General features: G+C 51.2%; 1 protein-coding gene across 1 annotated transcript in view; it reads right to left on the bottom strand.

Moving 5' to 3' along the window:
- Positions 1-22,798, bottom strand: part of LOC138824841 (glutamate receptor-interacting protein 2-like) — a 65,862-nt gene extending 43,064 nt beyond the window's left edge. Inside the window, exon 1 of the mRNA XM_070019207.1 lies at positions 22,744-22,798. Within this exon, the coding sequence (XP_069875308.1) occupies positions 22,744-22,798 (55 nt within the window). The remainder of the gene's footprint in view (positions 1-22,743) is intronic.
- Positions 22,799-23,288: the final 490 nt, after the last annotated feature.

Here is a 23,288-nt window from a genome sequence, read left to right as displayed (position 1 = left end):
CGCCGCCGGCCTCGCGGGGAGGCCCGAGGGGTGAGTGTGGGGAGAGCAGAGGGGGCCGAGGGGAGCGGGGGCGACGGAGCGGGGCACCAGGGAGGGGAGGCCGGAGGTGTCTCAGAGGCCGCAGGTCCGTGCACCGGCCGGCTCCCGACGCCCCGTTGGGGCGCTGTGGGTGAGGCGGGTCGGACAGGGGCACCCCCAGAGCCACCGGCCAGGAAACGGGCCTCCCGCCCGCTCCCGCGCCCAGCCCCGCCAGGCTGCTGACCTCCCCCACCCACCCCACCCCCTGCCCCGCCAGGCTGCTGACCTCCCCCACCCACCCGACCCCCTGCCCCGCCAGGCTGCTGACCTCCCCCACCCACCCCACCCCCTGCCCCGCCAGGCTGCTGACCTCCCCCACCCACCCGACCCCCTGCCCCGCCAGGCTGCTGACCTCCCCCACCCACCCGACCCCCTGCCCCGCCAGGCTGCTGACCCCCTGCTGCAGCCCCGCCGGGCAGCGGCGCCCTTCCCCACCTTGACCCAGACAGAGAGCTGTGCTGGGTGAGGGGTGGCATTTCCTCTCAGAGCGACTCCATCTGAAACACGGGGAGGAAAAAAATGCCTAAGTCAACTTTGCAGCATCAAGGGCAGCTTCCAGCTCTTCAGGCACATGACCCATCCGGACACCCTGAGAAGGGGGGGCTAGACTTATTCTGTATTGCAGGTGTGGAGACCAAGGCAGGGGAAGCCAGGCCAAGGCCCCGCCGCTCTGAGCAGTGTCTGAGTGTGAGTGCAGTTGTTGGGATTAAATACAGCACACATAGACAGTGGGCACTAGGGCATAGCTGCCCACCCGGGCACCTTGAGGTTCTGCTGTCCAGGTCCCTGCACCTTCCGACCTGGATCTCCACCTCCTAGCTGGCGGTGTAGGCGGAGTGCCCAAGGTGCCCTCCTCTTAGACAGACTAAGGAGAGGTGGTTCTTTATTGCTTTGAGCAGCTGTAAATCCTTGGGCTCTAGCTCTCAGTTCACATTAGGAAGACCAACCCCCACCTCAGAGCTGGGAGTGGATAACAAGTTCATCCTCTCCCCTGACACCAGCCAGTGAGGACCCAGTCTAGGAAACACAGTAAGAATTGAGGGAGGGGACAGAGGTTGAGTGCACTCTTAGGGAGATGTGTCAGTGAGGGAATTTGTCAAATAAGGAAACTGGAGTCTAGAAAAGGGAAGGAATAGCTCAAGGTCACAAAACTGTTAAAAACCACTGTCAGGCTAATGCTGGAGGGGATGTGGAGAAAGAGGAACCCTGTTACACTGCTGGTGGGAATGTACACTTATACAACCACTTTGGAAAGCAGTCTGGAGGGTCCTTAGAAAGCTAAAGATTGACCTCCCTTACAACCCAGTCATACCACTTCTAGGCATCTACCCTGAACAACAGGAACCAATATACAAGGACACGTGCACCTCCATGTTTATTGCAGCACTATTCACAATAGCTAGGATATGGAAACAACCCAGATGCCTCACCACAGATGAATGGATCCAAAAATTGTGGTATCTATACACAATGGAATATTATGCAGCCATTAGAAAGGACAAAATAATGGCATTTGCAGGGAAATGGATGGAGCTGGAAGGAATCGTGTTGAGTGAGGTAAGCCAAGAGCAAAGAGACAAATGGTACATGGTCTCCCTGATAAGTGGATGCTAAATCCAAAATGTTAGGTGATATGACAAAACTAACGGGACTTAAGAAACAAAGAACTCCCATTCATCTGGTCGAATCACTACTAAATATCCCCACGCTGCTGATCATATGTACGGTGTATAACATGTGTACACCATTATATGTTATAGACTGTGATAGACAATTTGCTCCAGGAAAGTTAGAATGAACTTGTGACTTTAAATGAGCATCATTATTCCACAATACTGTGAAATTTGGGAAATTATGTAATCACTTAATCACAATCAAAAAAAAAAAAAAAAAGAACCTGGGGAAGGTAGGGAGGGAAGAGATGGTAGGGGGAAAACAATGGAGGGGGTAACAATGCTCAATAGGAAGTGTACTCATTACCTCACTCATGTAACTGTAACCCTCTGTATAGTATCTTTACAACAAAAAATAAAATAAAAAAACAAACCACTATCGGGGCTGGAACCCAGCTATGCCCATGGGGCCTTGTGGTGTGAATAAAGCTGGGTGTCCCAGATGGAGAGTTTCTCAGGTCTCCACATGGCAACAAGCAACCACAGGGACCCGCTGGGCCTTATGGCTTCAGGACCCTGCCTGTTTCCCCCTCCCAATCAGATCATATGCCCCAAAAATCCTCCAAGGCTGGGATATGTGGAAGGGAAGCCCCCAACACAGTAGGCAGTGCCAAGGATGAGAAGGGGCTGCAGAGAACCCACTTTCTCTGGTCTCAGCATGACTGCAAACTGCCCAAATTGCAGTACTGCCTCAGAAGGCAGCTGAGATTCCTGGAGGCAGCCATGTCCTGGCGCTGTCCTTCCTGGGGTGGTCAGTGAGTGCATTCCCCATCTGGCATTTAGAAGACCAGAGGCCTGCATGAAGGAGTCCTCAGGCTGCTGCCCACCTGTCACCTGCAAAGCCCCATTCTGACTCCCCAACTCTGAAGCATGTTCTTGCTCTTTGCTCTCAGTTCTGTTGCTCAAGACAAAATGTTTTGTTCCTGTCCTCCATCCCCGCACCCCCCTTACAGAGACAGACACTTGTGCCACATCACCCAGCAAGGAGGCAAGGCTAGGACTGAACCAGAGACTGAAAACAGGGCAGGAACTCAAAGCGTTCGAAGTCCCCATCTTCTGCAGCTTTTCTTGGGGAGGCAGCTCTATCACTGAGCTATATCCCTAGCATCCTTTTTTTCTCAGAGCGTTGATATATACCAAACACAGTTTTCCTGCCTCAGCCTACAGAGTGCTGGGTTATAGGCATATGCTACCACACCCAGCTTAGGTCTGTATTCAAGCTTGGCATACGATTCTGATGCCTCATTCCGAGTGAATCCAAACCCCTAGGGAAGCATAAAACAAATTCATACAAAAAAGATCTGCACAAGTATTGGTGAGGATGTGGAACAACTGGAAGTCTCATGCCCTGACTATAGCACTCTAAATTGGTACCACCTACTTTAGAAAGGTATTTAGCAGCATCTATCAAAAACTTTGAAATAGGGGCTAGGAATGTAGATTAGTGGTAGAATGCTTGCCTAGCATGCATGAAAGCCCTGAGTTCAGTTCCACATAAACAGAAAAAGCCAGAAGTGACCCTGTGGCTCAAGTGCTAGAACACTAGCCTTGAGCAAAAGAAGCTCATGGACAGTGCCCAGGCCCTGAGTTCAAGCCCCAGGACTGGCAAAACAAAAAAACAACACCCCTCCCCCCAATATTACATAGATGCAATGAAGTAAAACTGTTGGGATGTCCATATCCCATGACCTGGTAGTTGCACTTGACAGAGACGCAGAAATGTATGTATTTGGGTCCCAGAAGTCATGATTTTTTTTGGGGGGGGGTCCGGTAGTGGGCCTGAACTCTGGGCCTGGGCGCTGTCCTTCAGCTCTTCAGCTCAAGGCTAGCACTCTACCACCTGAGCCACAGCGCCACTTCCAGCTTTTTTCTTTTTGCTTATGTGGTGCTGGGGAATCGAACCCAGGGCTTCAAGCATGCAAGGCAAGTGCTCTACCACTGAGCCACCTTCCCAGCCCCCAAGAAGTCGTGATTGTGCAATAGAATACTATGCAGCAATGAAGAAGAATGCCCTGCTCTTTCATACAACAGAATAGATGTATATAAGATACATGTCATTGAGCTACATAGATTATACATTGTGTTATTCCAGATACAGGAAATTAAGCAACAGTCAAAAACCAAACTTATTCATGTAACTAAAACCAAAGAGGAGGATACCTACAATCAGAACTAAGGTTGCCTCTGGGTGGAGCAGGGTAGGGGACACAGTTTGAGGTGAGTCTGTGGAGCTGGCAATGTTCTAATTTTTTCTCCCATGTTTTCTACTAGAATCAATTAGTTGTACAGGTTATTTCATTTTAGCATTCATACATGCATTTAGTATACCTTGATCAGACTTACCCTCACTACTCTCCAGTTTCCCCTGTTCTCAAACCCATTCAACAAGCTTCCTTGTTGATTTCACACATGCACACAGTGTTTTGGCCATAATTCCTTCTCCCTCTCCCATTTGCTCTCCCTCCTCCCACCAGTACCCCCATTCCTGAAAGGACTTGTTTTACACTCAAATCAAATTTCTCAAAAGGGTTTAATCTGTGTTTCACACATGCATATGCGATGTTTCAATCAAGAGCAGCCTTGGGCAGCTCTGGATGTAGGGGAGTACTGGAAAGAGGGCAGGTGGAGTTAGCGTTTTGTCACCAAAATCCCATAGTGGGAGTGGCAGCCTCCGGAGCCTGCCCTAGGGCCAGGAAAACAAAACGGATGAGGAGAAAGCAATTAAGAAGCTGTCATCAGGGAGGCAGCTGGCATCTGTTTGGGCATCTGCTGAAGCTGGCTCTGTCTCCCCAGAGCCAGGGGGAGGCAGGCAAGGGAGAGGAGCAGCATTCAGGTCCATCTCAGTGTGAGAAGCTGCTGGCGGCAGTGAGCTGTATAAGCCCACGACTCCTTATCAGGAAGGAGGACACTGACAGGTTTTCATGATGCCTGGGCACTCAGCACCACTTGAGGGAGAGGGAGCAGACTGTTCACCCAGTAGATTATCTGCTAAATGCCAGCATCTCTACTGCGGGAGAGGGACAGACCAGGACCTGTGGAGCTTGGGGCCAGGCGCCTTATCAAAGGCCATGAGTGCTCACAGGACAAGACTGGTGCTGTGTGAGGGTACAGTAGAGCAAGTCTAGGAGGCTTGGGGTGAGACCTGGAAGCTCAGTGTGATTGCACGGGGTCCAGTGCAGAGAACACACAGGTGAAGGCCAAGAATGAGGGGGAGTGCGGGTCCTGAGAGCACTGTTGTGCTGCAGGCATGGCCCCTGCTCTGCTGCACCGATTCACACTACCCTCAGGACTGGGGGCACCGTTCACCCTCCTTCCAGAAGGAGAATCAGGTTAGGTATCACAAACAAAGGTTACAGCTTATAAGTAAGCTGAATCGGACCCATTATGCCACTCTTCCTCTCATTTGTTTCTTGTTCCCCAAGAATGGAAATGCCAGTGTAGCTGGAAGCCAGCCATGCTGGGCCTGTGGGCTGCGGGAGCCACTTCTGAGGGTGGAGAGGAAGCAAGAACAGATGTGGTGTGCCAGCACACAGCCCAGTGGTAGAGCAGTACTGGACCATCATCAGACACCTGTTTTTCCACTCTGCATTTACAGAATGCTTCAGGCACAAGTTCTCCTTCCAGATATTAGGACATTTTGGCTCTTCTGTCAGATGGCAAGGACATGTCCGGCACAAACGTCCACATCTCAGCAACTTTGATGACTGAGGACTCTTTCTAGCATGAATCTTGTCACTTCCACTTAGACTGTTGATTCATCCTCTAAACAGCAGTCTAGCCACGTCCATGGTTTTCCATTCTCATTTTTTTTTGCTTTATTGAGGTCAATTTCATTGATATCAAGCCTTTCCTAATTAAAATGTATAATGAAGACTTGCTTCATTAATCACATACTGATTACAGACAACTTATGCCCCTTGGGCTTCTCTGTCTGGCCATTATTTCTCTCAGCTTCATTCTCTCAGGTCAGGTGTTTGCAGCACTTAAAGTTGGCATGGTGATTATATTCTTTTGTCAATTTTTAGATCAATGGCTATTTTTCCTGTGCATAGTTTTAGCCTATGCCAGTTTTATTTTATGTTGATTACTTCTGCTATTTGCTATACATGATGGATTGAACAAGAGACAAATTGGTCCGTGTTTATTTCTTAGGAGATCCATGAGACATTGAGACACATTATGAGTCAGAAGACAAAAAGAGACCCAGAGAAAGTATATGTAGGTAAACCAGCAAGCAAGCTAAGACAGAGTCAGGAACACAGATCATGGTTCAAAGCCAACCAAGACAGAAAAGTCAAGAAGCTGGATTAGAGCTGTGTCTCAAATGGTAGAGCACCAGCTGTAAGCAAAAGAGCCAAGTGAGAGACCCAAGTACAAGCCCCAGTACCAGCACAAAAAATTAAATAAGTAAATGCAAAAAAGGACTGGGAGTGTGGCTCAAGTGGCAGAGTGCTTGTCTAGCAAGTATGAGACAGGCCCTAGTATCACAAAAAGAAAAGAGACTACACTGGCACTATACTACCCTGACATGAGTGTGTTTTACTGTATATGTTGCACCCCAATAAAGCTTAAAAAAATGTTCCTGAGAACAGGCTTCCTGTGAACTCCACATGATCAAAGAGGATGGTTGCTCTGGTTGGGTGATGAGGGTCCCCTACAGGCCCATGTGTTGGAAGGCTTGTCCCAAGGGTGGCACTGCTCGCCATAATGTCTAGGAGTTAGGGCCTTTTTGAGGTTTTGGTTTGTTTGTTTTGTGCCCATCCTGGGACTTGAAGCTCCGGGCCTGTGTACTCTTTCTGAGTTTCTTTTGCTCAAGGCTAGTGCTCTACCGCTTGAGCCACAGCTCCACTTCTGGCAGGGTAGTAGATGACAAACTTCCCTACCCAGACTGGCTTCTAACTGCAATCCTCAGATCTAAGCCTGCAGAGTAGCTAGGATTACAGGTGTGAACCACTGGCACCCAGCTGTTTTAAGAACATTAGGGACATAACCTTGAAAGAGACCATAAGACCCTGTTCCTCCCTCCACCTCTCTCCCTGCCCTTTTGTTTCCGGGCTGGTGAACTAAATAGTTTTGCTTTTCCACATGCTCTGACCATGATGTGCTCTGCACCTATCCATAGGCCCAAAACAATGGGCTATACAATCTTAGACCAGAACTTCCCAATTGTGAGCAAAGAAACAGTTTCTCTTACAGGTTACGTGCTTCCCGTATTTTGTTAAAGTAACAGGATGCTGACCAAGAGCATGTGCAGAAGCTCTCAACCTGAAAAGCAGTTCACAGGTATGAGGGATTATGGTGGTTTCTGTGATTATTACCAAAGACAGTGACTACCACCCCAGACCAAGGTGGCCCTAGCTCTGGTATCAGGCTGAACTGGTCTGCAGTCTCTCTCCGTTATGATCTGCTTTGACACCTGGGGCAAAGGTGCTTCCTTCCCCGAGTGTCAGTGGAATATTCTAATTCATGTACTTTCATTTTGTGGCCTGTCATTGGTGCACATGCATCTGTTCATAGAATGTCTGGCTGGCCTACCTAACTTGATGTCAAATTCACTGGGGCAGAGTCGTGGCCTGCCTCTTCACCACTGGCTCCCCAGGGTATAGGCAGTGCCTGTTCAGTAAACATTTGTAGGGTGAATAAATGAACATTTCTTACACAGCTATATATATTTTTTATTTATTATTTTTTTGGTCGTTTGTCAGGCTTGAACTCTGGGTTTGGGTGCCGTCCCTGCACTCTTCAGCTCAAGGTAAATGCTCTACCGCTTGAGCCACAGCGCCACTTCTGGTTTTCTAGTGGTTTTTTTTTTTTTTTTTGGCCTGAACTCTGGGCCTGTCCCTCATCAGCTCTTCAGCTCAAGGCTATCATTCTACTACTTGAGTCACAATGCCACTTCTGGCTTCTTTTTTCTCTTTGCTTATGTGGTGCTGAGGAATCGAACCCAGGGCCTCAGGCATGCAAGGCAAGTGCTCTACCACTGAGCCACCTTCCCAGCCCTCTAGTAGTTTATTGGAGATAAGAGTCTCATGGACTTTCCTGTCCAGGCTGGCTTTGAACCGTGATCCTCCGATCTCTGCCTCCTGAGTAGCTAGGATTACAGGTGTGAGCCACTGGCGCCTGGCACACAACTATATTAAGACTGCCCATTTCACAGATGAACACGGACTCAGAGAATATGGGTGACTTCTCCAAGGCTGAGCAGGAGTGGAATCAGGTTTCTGACTCCATAGACTCCTCTCAGCTCTCTCTCAGCTGACTCTCTCAGCTCTAGGGTAACAATTCTGTGAACAGATACTCTAGGAAAAGGGGAGGCAGGGGAGGGCTGACTTCAGTGGGCAGAACGTGAAGGTCAGGAACCATTCTAGGAGACCTATGCATCAACTTCAAGCAGGTTAGGCCTGCAAACGTAGCGCTCCCCCCACCCCCTATGGTCTAAATGTCCCAAGAATCCTCCAGTCCACCCCAACCTAGGACAGGAACACTTGGGGCAACAGCTTTGATGGGAGGGGGACATTAGGATTTGAATCCAAAATATCTTTGGGGGGGGATGTTATGGTTTGAATCCAGACTTTTTGAAAGGCTTCTGTGTGAGAGGCTTGGTTGCCTGCTGGTTTGGTTTTGGGAATGATTGTATGCTGAGGGCTCTGACCCCCAGTGGATGAGTGGATAGAGTTGGGGCGGGCCTCCAGAGGTGTGCCAGGAAGGTTGCACTTGGCAGGCAAAGTAAAAGCTTTCCTCCTCCTCCAAGTTGACTTTTTCAGGTATTCTATCACAGGGATCACTACGTGCTGGGACAGTCCAGTCTAGTCTCACTGGGCTTTCTGCAGCAGGGAGGGAAGCCCAGCACCCCTACCTGGGCGTCAGAGCACTTTTGGTTGTGTGGCAAGAAGTGCAAACAGGAGCAGTCAGATGCACACCAAGAGGCTGTCGCTGTCTGGATCCTGGCAGAGTGGGACAAGTGAGATATTTTATTTATGTGCCGTGCATATCTATTAGGGAGAGGTAAATAAATGAGCTGCTTGCCATCTGCACCCCAGCCTGTGCCAAGTTGCCTCCTCCTCCTCTGCCTCAGGAGCACAGGCTGCCCCAGGGAACCCCCGGACAGCGACAAGGAGAGCTCCTGAGCACGATGCCCTCTCCAGTGTGAGCAGTCCTACATTAGAACCTTCTGAGAGGGAACGGATGCCAGGAACTAATCTAGGCCATTTGCTGCTATCTGAAGGGTGGGTGTTTTGTTGTCCTCATTTCTTGAGGGTCAGAGAGCGCAGGTCACATGCCCAGGGGTACCCAGCAAGTGAGCTCCAGACAGAGAGGACCAAATCCTTGAACAATGGGCAGGGGAAAAGACCACCAGGAGAGGACAGTGTCACATCCCTGCCTCTGGCACTAGTTGCTGTAGGTCCAGGATGGTTCTGTAATTCTCTGGGCCCTTCTCTGTTGAAAAGCTCCACAGGGCTGTGTGAATTAGATCACCCTTCTTGCAAGGCCCCAGTGTCCTCGCTTGTCATGGAGGCTTTGGACTCCATGAGGGTGCCTGCCTCCCCGCCTCCAAGCAACGACACCGTCCCTAAGAGCAGTCCAGTCTTTCCAGGGGACTTCCTGGAGCCTCAGTGCCTTAGGAGGGAGGGATGCAGGCTGCAAGGAAGAGGAACTTACAGGGGTGGCATTGCTTTGAAACATGTTTTTCAGAGCCGTGGGCTAGGGAGAAAACTGTCCAGTGGTGCTGCAGAGTCAGGGCTCAGGACTTGCTCACAGTCACAAAGCCTTCAGAGTGGTGGGGAGTCCCGGGCCCTGCTCCCAGGCTTCAAAGCCCAGGCACTGAGCCCGGCCAGCAGCTCCAAGCTCAGCCTGAGCTGAATCTTTTATGAAGCACTATAAATCTCCCCGAATCACTCCATCCCGCAGCCCACAGGCCCTGCCTGCCTCACTGCGTCTGCCTCCCTGCAGGGCCTTTTCATTAAATTAAGTGCAAGGAATCCAATGCAATTGCTTTTGATTGTCCCCAAGGGACCGCCTGCCACCTCCCTCCAGGGCACCTGAAGGCACTCCCACTCAAAACAATCATGATGGAGATTTCATGGTAAAAGAGTATTTCTAAAGATGCTTGATTCGGGGGTTGGAACTATGGCTCAGTTGGTAGGTGGCTAGCCAGCGAGTGAAAGCAGCAGGTACCAAGTTGAGACCTGGTCTTGGACCAAGAAAGAAAGACAGGAAGGAAAGGAAGGGGGGAGGGAGGGAAGGAAGGGAGATAGGTTAGTTGATTCAGTATCTCGAGCTGGTGTTGGTGAGCCCCATCAGGTACTCTTGGAGCCTCCTGATAGTTGTGGGGGTTGGGAGGCCAGAAATAGCCCATGCCTTCCAGCAGGACAGTTCCCCAGGCAAACACAGGTCCATAGGCCCCCAGTTCTAGGGCTGAGGAGTGGAGGGAGGGACTGCAGATAGTAGGGCACATTGTCCTAGGGCACCTGTCAGTGGGAGCATGTGAGCGGCCGTGGGTCTGCAGGGGAAGTCTAGAAGGAGGCAGAAATCTTTGTCCTGTGTCTGTCGTGGGCAGAGACGACTATGGCGGCCAGCACATGGAGCCCATGATGCTGTCTCCACTGCCTCCCTGGCTCCCTCCCCATCCCTAGGGGCTGTTTGCAGATGAGGACATGGAGAGTTCTAAGACAGAAGGGACAGCAGGAAAAGAGACAGGTGTGACACATTAGGTCACATAGCAGCGCCTTGGTAAAACCTTGACCCTGGAGGAACCTAGAGTCCTTCCTCAGCTCATCTTCTACCCCATGTTCCTGCTCCTCCCTCACGCATGCTGTCATTCTGAGGAGCGGAGGCTCCTCGGTTTCCTCAGACACCCAGGCGCACGCTTGCCCTCTACTCCAGAAGCCCCTCCGTGACCACCCTCTACCTCTCCGTGCCTTTCCCGGTCTTCTAAGCAGCACTTCTCCCTCTGAACGTCTTCATTGGTCCCCTGCTGTGGGGGCCACCTCTCCTTTTCCATAAGGACAGACTTGGGCTTGTTCATTGCTGTACCCCACCGAGCCACACTAGACAGTGACTGGCTCATGCTCCTTAGACAATGAGAACACGAAGAAGAAAAGGACACAGCACCCGAGTGCAGTGCCAGGGTGCAGGAGGAGGCTGGAAATGCCTGGGGTCCAGCTGCAGTGACAGCAACCTCTCCCTCCAGAGCTCGGATTTCCAAATCAAAGGAGCTGGAGAGTCTGAGCCTCATTCCTAGAGGGAAAGCAGGAGGCCAGTATGGATATGGAGCGGGAGAAGTGGCCTAGAACGTGAGGAATAGCAAGCAACCCTCCAGATTATGTGGCCATTAGGAATGACAAGTGTAAGAAATAACGTCTGTGGGGAAAGCCTTCAGAGCTGCATCACAGGCCGATGACAGCCACAGGAAGGTGGAGTCTCACAGAGGCATTTTTATGAAAGCAAAGAGCTAAAAATAACCTTGGTGTCCAACTATAGGGGCACAGTATGCTACTTACTGGGGCAGGATGAAGCAGGAGGACATGCTGGCCCTGGAAACCAAGTGAGTGAAAAGCCAGAGACAAGAATGTGTGGTATGATACTAACAAGAACAGACAATGAAAAGCTGGGCGCCGGTGGCTCACACCTGTCATCCTAGCTACTCAGGAGACTGAGATCTGAGGATCATGGTTCAAAGCCAGCCCGGGTAGGAAAGTCCGTAAGACTCCAATAAACAACCAGAAAACCGGAAGTGACGCTGTGGCTTAAGTGGTAGAGCGCTCGCCTTGAGCTGAAGAGCTGAGGGACAGCACCCAGGCCCAGAGTTCAAGCCCCATGACCGACAAAAAAAAAAAAGATCAGACAATGAGCCAGGCACAGTTGCTTACACCTATAATGCCAGCTATTCAGAGGCAGAGATCAGGAGTATCTCTATTCCAGGCTAGCCTAGACAAGAGGTTTGCCAGATGCTATGTCCACTGATAAAAGTTGGGTGTGGCTGTGTGTGCCTGTCATCCCAACCATACAGGAATTTGAAATAGGCCAGATTGAGCATAAACATGAAACCCTATTTGGGAAATAACTAAAAGGAAAAAAGAGCTGGGATGTGGCTCAAATGGTAGAGCACTTGCCAAGGACTTGAGTACAACCAAAAACCAGGAAACAAAACAACAAAAACTGAAAAAATGTGGAGGGAAGCATACCACTGTGCCTTGGAAAATGGATTGGTTGAAGTTGATCATAGTTTTCTTCTTGATCTTTATCTTAATATCAAAAGGATCAGTGCTGGGGCTGGGAAGGTGGCTCAGTGGTAGAGCGCTTGTCTTGCAAAAGGATCAGGGCTGGGAAGGTAGCTCAGTGGTAGAGTGGTGCCTAGCATGCATGAAGCCTGGGGTTTGATTCCTCAGCACCACATAAGCAGGTGAAAAAAAGCCAGAAGTGGTGCTGGTGCTGTGGCTCAACTGGTAGAGTGCTACCAATTACATGTTGAATCTGAAAGTCACTTAGTATAAGCTAACTACTTTTTTAAATGATAGCCAGAGGCTAGAAAGATGTGTGCCTATTTATTGATATTGCCATTGCATTACTAAAAATAGGTTAAGTGTCCAACAGTATCTTTAAAAGCTTTTCATAAGTTAGAGAGACAGAAAAAAGAACCATGAAACTGGCCAGGAAACTTTGCACCAAGAAGGCTGAGTCTAAGTGCAGCTGAGCACTAAGCTGGATGAATCTTCCTCCTGAGTTTGTCTCCTTATCTGTAAAAAGGAACACTGGTACATTTTTGTTGATCTAAGTACCCGAGGCAGGCTAACTGCATAAAGAAGGTTTATCTTGGCTAGAGTTTATTTTTTCAGAGTACAGCCTATGCAAAGAATAACACGCTAGGAGATGGTGCATGCGTGCGTGCGCCTGTGTGCGTGTATTCAGTCATGGAGGCCCTAACTCAATGACCCTATGTAAAATTTGTGGCTTCCCAAAGGCCTTACTTCTAATTGGCACAGTGAATGAAGTGTCTCATCCTCTCAGCACCATTAACATAGACACTGGGAGGATTAATCTCCAGTTTGAGTTTGGTAGGCACCACATCAAAAAAAACTTGGGATTACCCATCCTGCCTCCCACTCTAGGTTTCTGCCCAGCACCTGGTAGGTGCTTAGTAAATACTGGTTACCCTGTGCTATCTAAGAGTCCAGCCCAGAGTCCTCTCAACTACTGTATTCCCTGTGGAGAGGTGATTCTTTATGGTCTGTGAACCTCCATCTGTAAAATAAAAATTGTGCATTACTCTGCAGGAATATATGTATATAATGTATATGTATCTATTATTTATGGACTAGTGGCATTTCACTCCATTTGTATATCATGCACATTATACAACCTACGCAAAAGTGAAAAAATCAATATGTAATAGAACATAGATGTCAACTGAAGCTCTTCATCTTTTTCCACCCTTCTCAGGAGTCTGAGATCACTAGCTGAATCTGAGTTCTTGGAGGTCAAGGTTCACCAAGCTCTTAGCCACTGTTACAGCCCCCAAAAATTGATGGCACTCGATCCAGAGTTGTTCAGAGGAAGGTCCGTTATGTTAGGTCTGGTTTATTCTTAGAATAAAAGAATGACCAAAGGTACTCAAAAATAGTGTCTTAACTCCTTGGGTCTGTAGATCCCTGTCCTTTGTTGGGACCTTGGGTTACCCCTCCCATTTTCTGGACATTGTTCCACCCCCAGGACCCAAGAGGGCCAGACCAAGTGATCTCTATGGGAAATCACTGTCCTTCCTGCTGTCCTTCCTGCTGGCTATGGATTCTCTGAGCCCCTTCACACCCACTGAGGGAGGCTGCTGATTTAGAGCCTCCTGGGCCCACCGTCACCATGAAATACCACTACCTCTGCTCACCCGCCCTGCAGGACTCCACTAGCGCTGAGCCCACTGAACATCCCAGATATCAGTCTTGAAGCCCGTCTGCCGTCCAGAAGGCAAGTCATACCTGTCAGGCTCCAGGGGGTCTGGTGGGGAAGTTTCATCAGAGACTTCATTTCTTACCCTGCAGTAAGTTAAGTCCCTGGACAAGAGAGGGGCATAAGCATTTGTTCACTTGGTTGAAGGCAGAGTGGCTTGTCTGGAGGGCTCCTTCCCCTGGGTGAGTCCCCCAGGGCCAGGAGTCTCCAGACTGGAAGCCCAGACTCCGCCCGAGCCTCCGCCTCCGTCACCTCATGGCTGGCCCATTCCCCTGCCAGCTCCCCTTCTTTCAGCTAAGGGTCTCCATCCTGCTTAGTGACAGGCCCTAAGCTCATCTATTTTGTGACATTACGTAAGTCTTAAGAGGCAGCACAAGTGGAACAGTCCTTGGGAGAGCTTGCCAGGCACATTCTGTGGCTTGAGCCCGGGACAGAAGCAGTGGGGACTTCCTATACTGCTTTTATAGAAAGCACACATTCTTAGCACTTTCCTCTGTGTGCCCTGTATCTCATGATAGAAGAGCAGAGGGCAGAGCATATGACAGTACACCAGCATTTGTGTAAAAAGGGGGAAAGAAAAGCATTCACAGAGAGTTACAGAGGCACAGAAGAAAACTCAAGAAAGTGTTAGAGGGTGTAATGGGGTGGGGTTGGGGGGGACGATGCAAGGGGTGGCGTTGATCACGCACTGTCCTCATAACCTGCCATGGGATTGTAACCTTTTTGTACAGCTGCATGATGAGGATGATGCAACTGGGTAACTCTTGACTACCCCAGGGAAGGAGGAGATGCTGCAGCTGGAAGGCGTTTGACTGAGTTGTGTGGCCCTACAGTTCTTATGCCATTTCCCGTGGAAAGTGTTAGTTAGATTCATTAACAGTGCAGCGGACATCCTTGTCCACGTTGCCTTATGCATCTGTACAAGGTGTTTCTCTAGAATGGATACTTAGGGAAGGAAGGACTTGGCCGAGGCACTTACTTTGTACACTGAGAGAACTGTCCAGTCCCCTCCAGCATGGTCCTACTCGCTCAGTTTATGTTCAGGGTCTACTGCTCCTAGGGTCTCACCAGTGCAAGGAGCTAGGAATTTTTAAATTTCCTCCTTAACTGATATCATACTGTTGTTTCTGTGAACATACCATGCTGCTAATAGAATAGTCCCCTAAGATGGCGAGGCTATCCATCTTCCATCTTCTCTCTGGCCATTTATGTTTTTCCTTCTAATAACCGACTACTCAGATCCAGTGCCATCCCCTAGATTGCTTATCTTTTTTTATTGACTTGCAGGAGATCTTTATGCATTCAGGATATTATTCTTTATCAGTAATGTGTCTCATAAATTCTGCTCCCTTCTGGGTCTTAGCTTTGAGTCTTGTGGGTGGTTTCTTTTGTCCTATACACCTTTTCTTTTAGTTTAAATTTACCATAAAGGTGACATACAGGTAATGTATCCTGTAGACTTTGTACTTACTATTTCCCCATCTTTTAATCCTTTCCTCCATGAAGTCTACATCTGAAGGTTCTGTTTCCTCATCTGATAAGGTGATAAGGGCAGAGCATATATGAAGAAGACCCTGAAAGTGCTGAGCTGATGCTCCTAATAAAGACACTTTTGTGCTCCCCCTCCTTCAGCTTGCTTCCTGTCCCCTCTAGCAGCTAGCCAGAGCTTTTGGAAGCTATCGTTCTCTCTCTGGAAAACCATTCAGCCACCTAAAAAAGAGTGAAGCTCAAATTCCTTTTGTTAGTGAGTACAAGGTCTGGAACACAGGGGCCTGGGGGCTGGCTAGGTGAGTCAGTGTGTAGAAGGGCTGGGTGGGGGCCATGGCAATGCGTTTCACAGCTGGCAGTAGAAATGCAAGCTCAAGGCTCCCAGAGCTTCTGAAGAAAGCTGAAAAATCTCTGCTTTTGCTTGAAATCTCCTCTCACTTAAAGCTTACCAGGAAATAAGTTTTCCTGGCTGTGAGCCAGACATAATCATTTCTGCCCTCCCCATATCTTCTGTTAGCAATGTCCGTCAGAGATCTGGGGTAGAGCTCCACATGTAGTCCTTGGAGGGAAGGAGCTCACTCTTAAGACCAAGATACAAACATCTACTTCTGCATTGTTAGTCATTGTTAAAACTGCCTGGTTCACTGCCTGCCTGCAAATCCTAGCTCCATTCCTTACTGTATGCCTGTGGGCAAGTCTGTAACCTTTCTGCCTCAGTTTTCTCATCTGAAAGTGGAGTTAAGAATAGTACCTGCAGGGCTGGGGAAGGTGGCTCAGTGGTAGAGTACTTGCCTTGCATGCATGAGGCCCTGGGTTCGATTCCTCAGCACCACATAAGCAGAAAAAGCTCCAAGTGGTGCTGTGGCTCAAGTGATAGAGCACTAGCCTTGAACTGAAGGGCTGAGGGACAGAGTTCAAGCCCCACAACCTACCAAAACAAAAACAAAGAAAAAGAATAGTACCTGCATAAAACAAAGTTTAATGTGAGAGGAAACAAAAAGAATAGTAACTTCCTCAGCTGGGTGTGGTGGCACAGACCTGTAATCTCAGGTTTGAGGCCAGTTGGGCTGTAGAATGAGACCCTGTCTTCAAAAACCAAGTACAGAGGATGTAGCTCAGTGGTAAAATGTTTGCTTAGTATGTGCAAGGTCTTGGGTTCAATCCCTATTACCATTAAAAAAAAAAAAAAAAAGAGCCAGGTGCCAGTGGCTCATGCCTATAATCCTTGCTACTCAGGAGGCTGAGATCTGAGGGATACAATTTGAAGCCAGCCTGGGCAGAAAAGTCTCACTTATCCCCAGTGAACCACTCAAAAACCTGAAGTGGCACTGTGAGCACAAAGAGGATCAGGGACAGTGCCCAGGCCCCGAGTTCAAGACCCACAGTGGACAAAAAAAATAGTACTTACCTTCTAGGGTTATCACAACAAGTAATATAGTTGATGCATAAAGCACTAAGGTACAACCAGACGGCTGATTGTAGTTAGTAGTGTAGCCCCGTTCACTCAGGGCCACGTCTCTGCTCCAGTATCACCTGTCAGGGCGTGCCCACCCCCACCACCATTTTTCTAGAGGATTCTCACAGGTGCTTTTCAGAACGTATTCCATTTAATCTCACTAGATTGACACAGCGTCCATTTGGGGACAGTTATTTTGTGATTTTCCTGAGAAGTAAATGAGACCCTGATGCGTTAGACAAGTAGCCCTGGGAATTGCCCAAAGAATTGAGACAGACCCCACATTCCTCCCTCTGGCTCAGGCATGCTTTGGGATACCCATTGACATTCAGCCCTCAAGCTTTGTGGTCATGGAGTGTGCCCCCAGGACAGAGATACTGAACAACCGGGCCACCTATGGTATTTGTCATCTCTGGATTCTCACTATAACTCTACAGACAGGGATGCTCCTATTTTGCAGAGAAGACAAGGGAGGCTCAGAGACAAAGTCATTCCTACTTAGTTATACAGCTTGGAAAAGCTGAGCTAGGATACAAGTCAGCCCCTTGGTATGGCCTGAAGGGTTGATCAAGGATCAGGAAGGGTGGGGGCTGCAGACAAGCTAGGAGGAGGCTGCTTATCTTCTCAGGATTCCCCTTGCTAAGAGGGGGTCAGGACAAGTCATTGCCCTGTCTCAGTTGCAGCATCCTCACAGGGTCCTCACAGGGGACGGATGTGAGAACAGTCAGCTCAGGCCTGGCTCCTCTGTTTTCTTTTGTCACTCAGTGAGCAGTGAACACCTATGCTGGCCCCTGAGGACTACAGGTAAATAGGACAAAGTTCCCACATTGGGAAGGAGCAAACATAGTGATGTGCCAACAAGTGAAGAGCTAAAACAGAAAAGTGGGGGGGGGTCTAATTCTGTTATGTTGGGAAAGGGGCAACAGGAAGTGGTACCAACAGCCTTGCCTTAGGGACAGTCACAGCTGAGTGCCAAAGATGGCAGGAAGAGGCACTGCAGGCAGCGCAGCAGCCTAAGCAAAGCAAGGGCTCAGAGCTGGGGCAGAACAAGTCTTCCCGCGGGGTAAAGTGATGAGAAAAGTTTACTGTGGCCAGGAAGGGCCAAAAGTAAACCAGAGCCTCTGCGCTGACTTCATTTGACCCACACTGGCTTTTATTTGAATTGGTAGTCAACAGTTTAAAGTCAAGAGATCACAGGTAAAACTGTAGATTTTTAGGTTTTATCAGAAAATCTGGTTGGGGGCTGGGAAGGTGGCTCAGTGGTGGAGCGTTTGCCTTGCATGCATGAGACCCTGGGTTCGATTCCTCAGCACCACATAAGCAGGGGGAAAAAAGCCGGAAGTGGCGCTGTGGCTCAAGTGATAGAGTGCTAGCCTTGAGCTGAAGAGCTAAGGGACAGCACCCAGGCCCAGAGTTGAGGCCCCACAACTGGACCCCCCCCAAAAAAAAAGAAAAAAAATCTGGTTGGTTGAGATAGAGCTCCTAGGAGGCCAACATTCTCTGCTTTAGCTCTGCCCCTCAGGCCCAGCTCACGCACTCAGTCCACACGGGCCAGGCACTGTTCTAGTGAGTAGAGACCCAGCTCTCATGGCACTGCTGTATAGTGGAAGAGAGGGAAGAGCTGCAGGGCTAAAGGACCACTGTTGTAGATGGGTGGTCAAGGAAGGTTTCTCAGAGGTGGACATACATGAAGGGGGATCTAGATGCAGGAACGGGGAGGACAAAGAATACAAAGGCCCTGGGTCTTTGCTCATCTTTTGGGTCTTTTGCCTTGCCTGTGTAGGCATGTACAATGTTAGTGCCCTATAGTAAGTAGTGGAGCAAAAAGGGCAATGTGCAAACACATGAAAACCACTTTTGGATGTGTTTCCAGGACAATACGTTTGACCAGTAGTGAGGGAGACAGCAGGAAACAAGGAAAAGGCTGAGGTGGCTCACACAGGGATGTGAAATGGAGCCTAGGACGGAGAAGCCAAGAGCAGGGAAACCCTTGCTGCCTCTCCTCCAACTGCATAATCCGCTAGCCCTGCAGTGTAGGAGGCAGAGGCAGAGGGAGAGAGATGGACAGTGCTAATCTTGTGCAACCCCGAAGCTGATTTTAATTACATTTCTTTGTTCCAAGCCTACCTGGGCTGCCCCTGTGAAGAACCAGCCACACAGGAATCCTTTCAGTGCCCTCTTTCCCCTTTCCAAACAAAATCAGAATGTGGACTCCTTGTCCTTTTAGCACACAGAAGGAGAGATGTGGTTGTTTTAAAGGTGAAGGGAGGAAAAGTCAGCCACGATCTCATACCACCCCCTGGCTTGCCCTGGCTTCAGGAGGTGGGGCAGGGAATTCTGCTCCCTGACATCATGGTCTGCGTCACGAGAAATAACTTCTGCCGTTCAAGCTTTATTTACATTTTTGGATATATGAGGAGACGTTTCAAATCAGCTTGGTTGTTGACATTGCAGTTACTAAAGCCAATAAGATTCCTCCACAAGTCTGGCTGGTTCTTCTTAAATTTATCTGGGTCCCCACTACCTGATTTCAGGCAGCAAGCAGATGTTTCACAGCAGGGAGCTCATTAGCTCCAGATGTGCTTTGTTTAAGTCTTGAGCATGCACACATGCACGTACCAGTAGGTGCACACATGCGTGAGCGCGCGCACACGCACACACACACACACACACACACACACACACACACACACACAAACACACACAACCCAGGGCAGTAAACATCACACCTCCTTTTCGGGCACTTGGCATGGCTACAAGGACCATTTGTAATCCCTGCATGCGGTTCTGACAGAGAGTTGAGCAGCACCAGTGAGTAGCCAATCAAATCCTGCTCTGTCGTCTTCCTGTTGTCTCCTAGGTAACTGGCACTGGGACACATCAGTTAGCAGGGAATCACAGGGGACACACACACACACCCATCCTACCGGCCCATAGTTCTATGCTCAGGAACACACATCAGCACCTTGGACAGCTCCCACAGCAGCATTCAATGTCATCCTTTTGGCAGCCTCTTTTCCTAGTTTCCCGGCTTCCGCCCCCTTACTCGCTATTCCTCAGCCTGCGATGCTTCTCCCACTGCTCTCCACCTTGCTCAGTCTCGCTCATCTTCAGTGCCAGCCCAAGTCCTTGATCAAGGTGCCCATCACGGAGTACAACCCATTATTTGCCCTGGCAGTCAAGGTCCAGCGGTGAGCTTGCTTTCTGTGAGGTGGGCTCCAGTAGCCCTCCTTATGCTCCCTCCACTCTCCCTGCAACAGGTCAGACTGCCTTATCTGTACAGCACCCTGCGGAGCAACACTGTCCTCAGTACTTGTGTCTGGCTGGACCTTCTCATTCTCTAGTTCCTGTTCAAGTCACCTTCCTTGACCTAGGCCTCATTGAGAGAAACCCCTACCCTGGGTCTCTCCCCTGTAGTTACCTAAGTTCCTAGGTGGTCCCCTATCACTGAGGTCTTTGAAACTGTCCTGTTCACTTTCTTGGACTTACTGATTCTTTGTCTCCCCTGTCTCAGAAAGTCTCCCATCTTGTTCACAGCTGAGTCCCCAGTCCCCACAGCCATCTCCTTGATGCTGCTTTGTGTCCCGTTCTCTCTATTAAGAGACTTCTATTAACCCTTCTGGCTAACATTCCAGATGTCTGTTAGACTGGCATAAGGGACAGCATTAGTCAGTACACCGTGGGAGATGCTCCTGGTAGAAATCCGACTTCTCAGCTGGACTGTCCAAGCAGCTGCCCTGACAGGATTGTGCTGCTGCCCTCATTCACATCCTCCAGCACAGGGCACCTTACGGCTTCTTGTCTGAAGAACTAGGCAACTCGAGACTAAGGACCTGCTTGATTTTTCTGACTGTTCGTGGACACTGACTGGTCCTAGGGGCCAAGAGTCATCAGAAAGTATTTGATACAACGAAAGGAAGATAACATGTTTCCAGTGGTCCAATGGAAGTTTCTTGGAAGATGAACAAGGAAGTCACGAGTCACACATACTCCAAGAGCATTAATGGAGCAAGAACTACAGGGCCCCAGTCTTGTGAGTGCATGCATCTCTCCTCAAGGCAATGATTACTGCTCTAGTCAGCTTCATTGGCAAGACCAGGTTGAGGTCAAGTAGGGAAAATCCTGCAGCATTCCCCAAGACTCTAGCAGTGTAGAGATTTGTGTTGACCATTCATAACCCTGGGGTCCTGAGTTCTCCCTGACCATGCTCCAAATCATTTCCCCAAGCCTGAAGGTGAGCTGGATAGAATGAAGGAATGGTAGGATTCATGTTTCTAGAGCACCTACTAGGTGCTGGTGCTTGCACTAGGCTATGCCAGTACAGATTGTTCATGACCATCCTACCCACTTAATGGGTAGAAAGAAAGAAAGAAAAAAAAAAAAACTCCACAAAGCTAAAGCTTAAAAAAAACATACCCAAGGTCACATAAGTTGGCACTTGTAAGAGGGTCCAGAACTGGTCTTTAAGCCTGCTCTTTTTCCCCAAGGCCTTAAACTACCCAATGTTACGGTACCCAGAGGAGCTGGTCTTGTACAAAACATCCCTCTGGCAGATTGAAGCGCTGCTCTGAGAGCGGCCCTGTCTGTGGCCCTGTCTCTCCATCTCTGACCCCCTCAGCTTGGCTGATTTTCCACCAGCTTCTTGTCAGACTGGATGCTGGATCCTGGATCCACATCTCGGGGCCCCTCATTTGAGACCCATCCCACAGGCACCGATTTTCCTGTGGCCCAAAGAAAGCGAGAGGTTTTTGTCTTTCAGAATAGTGATTTTCTGCCAGTGCAGACAGTTGTTGCAGCCGTCCTCTGAGCTCAAGGATCGGTCCCAACTGAGATTCCCCAGGGAAAGCTCAAATGTCGAGTACCTCCTGGACTGAGAAGGCAACCCTGGCCCAACAGCTGGCCGGCGTCTCGTGCGTCACACATGTACGCCCCACCTGCGTCTCAAACATGCACCAGGTGCCTCCAGAACCCCTCATGTGCTCTCATAGTGCCTCATGCACGGCACCCGTGTGCACAAACACTCCGCGTGGGTGGCAGGGTCAGGGGCCAGAGTGAGCCCTGGGGACTTCAGAGAGCAGAGCCTGCCTCAGCCCGTGTGAGCTGCTGGGTCCGAGGCTGGAAGTCAGCCCCGGGGGTGACTTGCTCCGCACCACACTCATCCTCGAGGCTGCTGGTCAGCTGTTCCTGCAGGGGGTCCTGAGTTTGCTCTGCGCCTGGGGCAGCCCACACTCCAGTTCCGGCCCCTGTCGGCCTCCTTGGACTCCAGCATGAGCCTGTGTCCTACGGCTCTGTGCACAGGGCCTCGGCTCGGAGGCCTTCCGGGGTAACAGCTAAGGCCTGGTGGGGTCCGAGCCGGGACCCGTGGCTGCTCGGCTTCCCAGCCCTCAGTGGCCAGGGCTCGGAGAGGACGGGACAAGACCGGCTCTCCAGCCTCCCTCACCCCGCACCACCACACAGCACCCCGTGCGCGCTGGCCTGGGCTGAGGTGGAGCCTCTCCCGCGGGTCTGGGTACAATCCAGGCTGGAGGGAAGGGGAGTGGAAAATGCCAGAAAAGTGCCCTGGGTCGGGGTCGCACCCCGGCCCGCCTCCTGGCGGAGTGACCTTGGGAAGGGAGGCCTCATCCCGGAGGCCGGCCTCCCTCGCTCGCTCGGCAGGAGCCCGTGAAGGTTACAGGCCTGCGGGGCGGGGGGAGGGGGGCGTGGGAGGGGGGTCCCCAGCTGAGCGGGCCGCGGCCGGCCGCTAATCAGCACCAGTCCCAAACTTGGCGAAGGCGGCCCGGCCGGGACAACAGGTACGCCGAGCTGGGCTCCGGGAGCGCCGCAGCGCTGCGGCAGGCCGGCCGGCCCGGCGCTTCACAACTTCGGGTGCCCGCAGGGGCGCCGCCGGGAGCGCCCGCGGGGGAAGCTGGCCGCGAGGGACGGGGCCCCGGGCCGGCCGGGTGGCCGCGAGGGAGGCGGCACGTGGCCGCTGGCCGGTCCCGGGGCGGACCGCGCGCGCCCGGGTCCCGGTGTCCCGCGGCGACCCCGATCGCGCCCGGGCAGCTCCCGGGCCTGGCCTCGCACGTGCGCCCCCGGCCCGCTCGGCCCCGAGCACGGGTCGCTTCCTACCTTCGTCCGGCAGCCGCTGCAGGCAGAGCGCGAGGTTCCTCCGCCAGCCCCGCATCCCCGCGGCCGCCCTGCGGCGCGGCCCGGCCTGGCCGGCCCGGCCCCGGCCCCGCCGCCGAGCCGAGCGGCGCGGCGCAGCGCTGGCGAGGGCCGCGGGCCCGGGGCGCCGGGCATGGGCGGCCGCGCTGGGTGGGGTGCGCTCGGCTCTGCCTCCCGAGCCAGCCGGAGCCGCGGCTGAGCAGCCGCGCCGCTCGCGGAGCGCGCGCTTTCCCGGCGGGGCGGGGCGGGGCGGGCGCGGGGACGGGCGCCCCTAGGAGCCTGAGCCGCTTGTCCTCGCCGCCACCCCCGCGCGGGAGATGTGTTCGCCCCGTGCTCGCCAGCTGACAGCCAGATTCCTGAGCTGCGGGAAATCGCGAGTGAATGAATGGGAATGGGTGGAGGAGCGCGTGAATCAGTGAGCTCAGGAAAAGAGCAGTGGGTAACGCCGGTGAACAAAGCGGGAGCTGTCTGGAGATGATGTGAATGAGTCCGAACCGTCCTTGTTTGTC

The sequence above is a fragment of the Dipodomys merriami genome, unplaced genomic scaffold (genome assembly GCF_024711535.1).
Source record: "Dipodomys merriami isolate MVZ:Mamm:240054 unplaced genomic scaffold, mDipMer1.0.p SCAF_13, whole genome shotgun sequence".
In the NCBI taxonomy this organism is placed as follows: Eukaryota; Metazoa; Chordata; class Mammalia; order Rodentia; family Heteromyidae; genus Dipodomys; species Dipodomys merriami.
The sequence above is the reverse complement of the archived record's forward strand: the minus strand, read 5'-3'. Positions and strand labels throughout refer to the sequence as shown.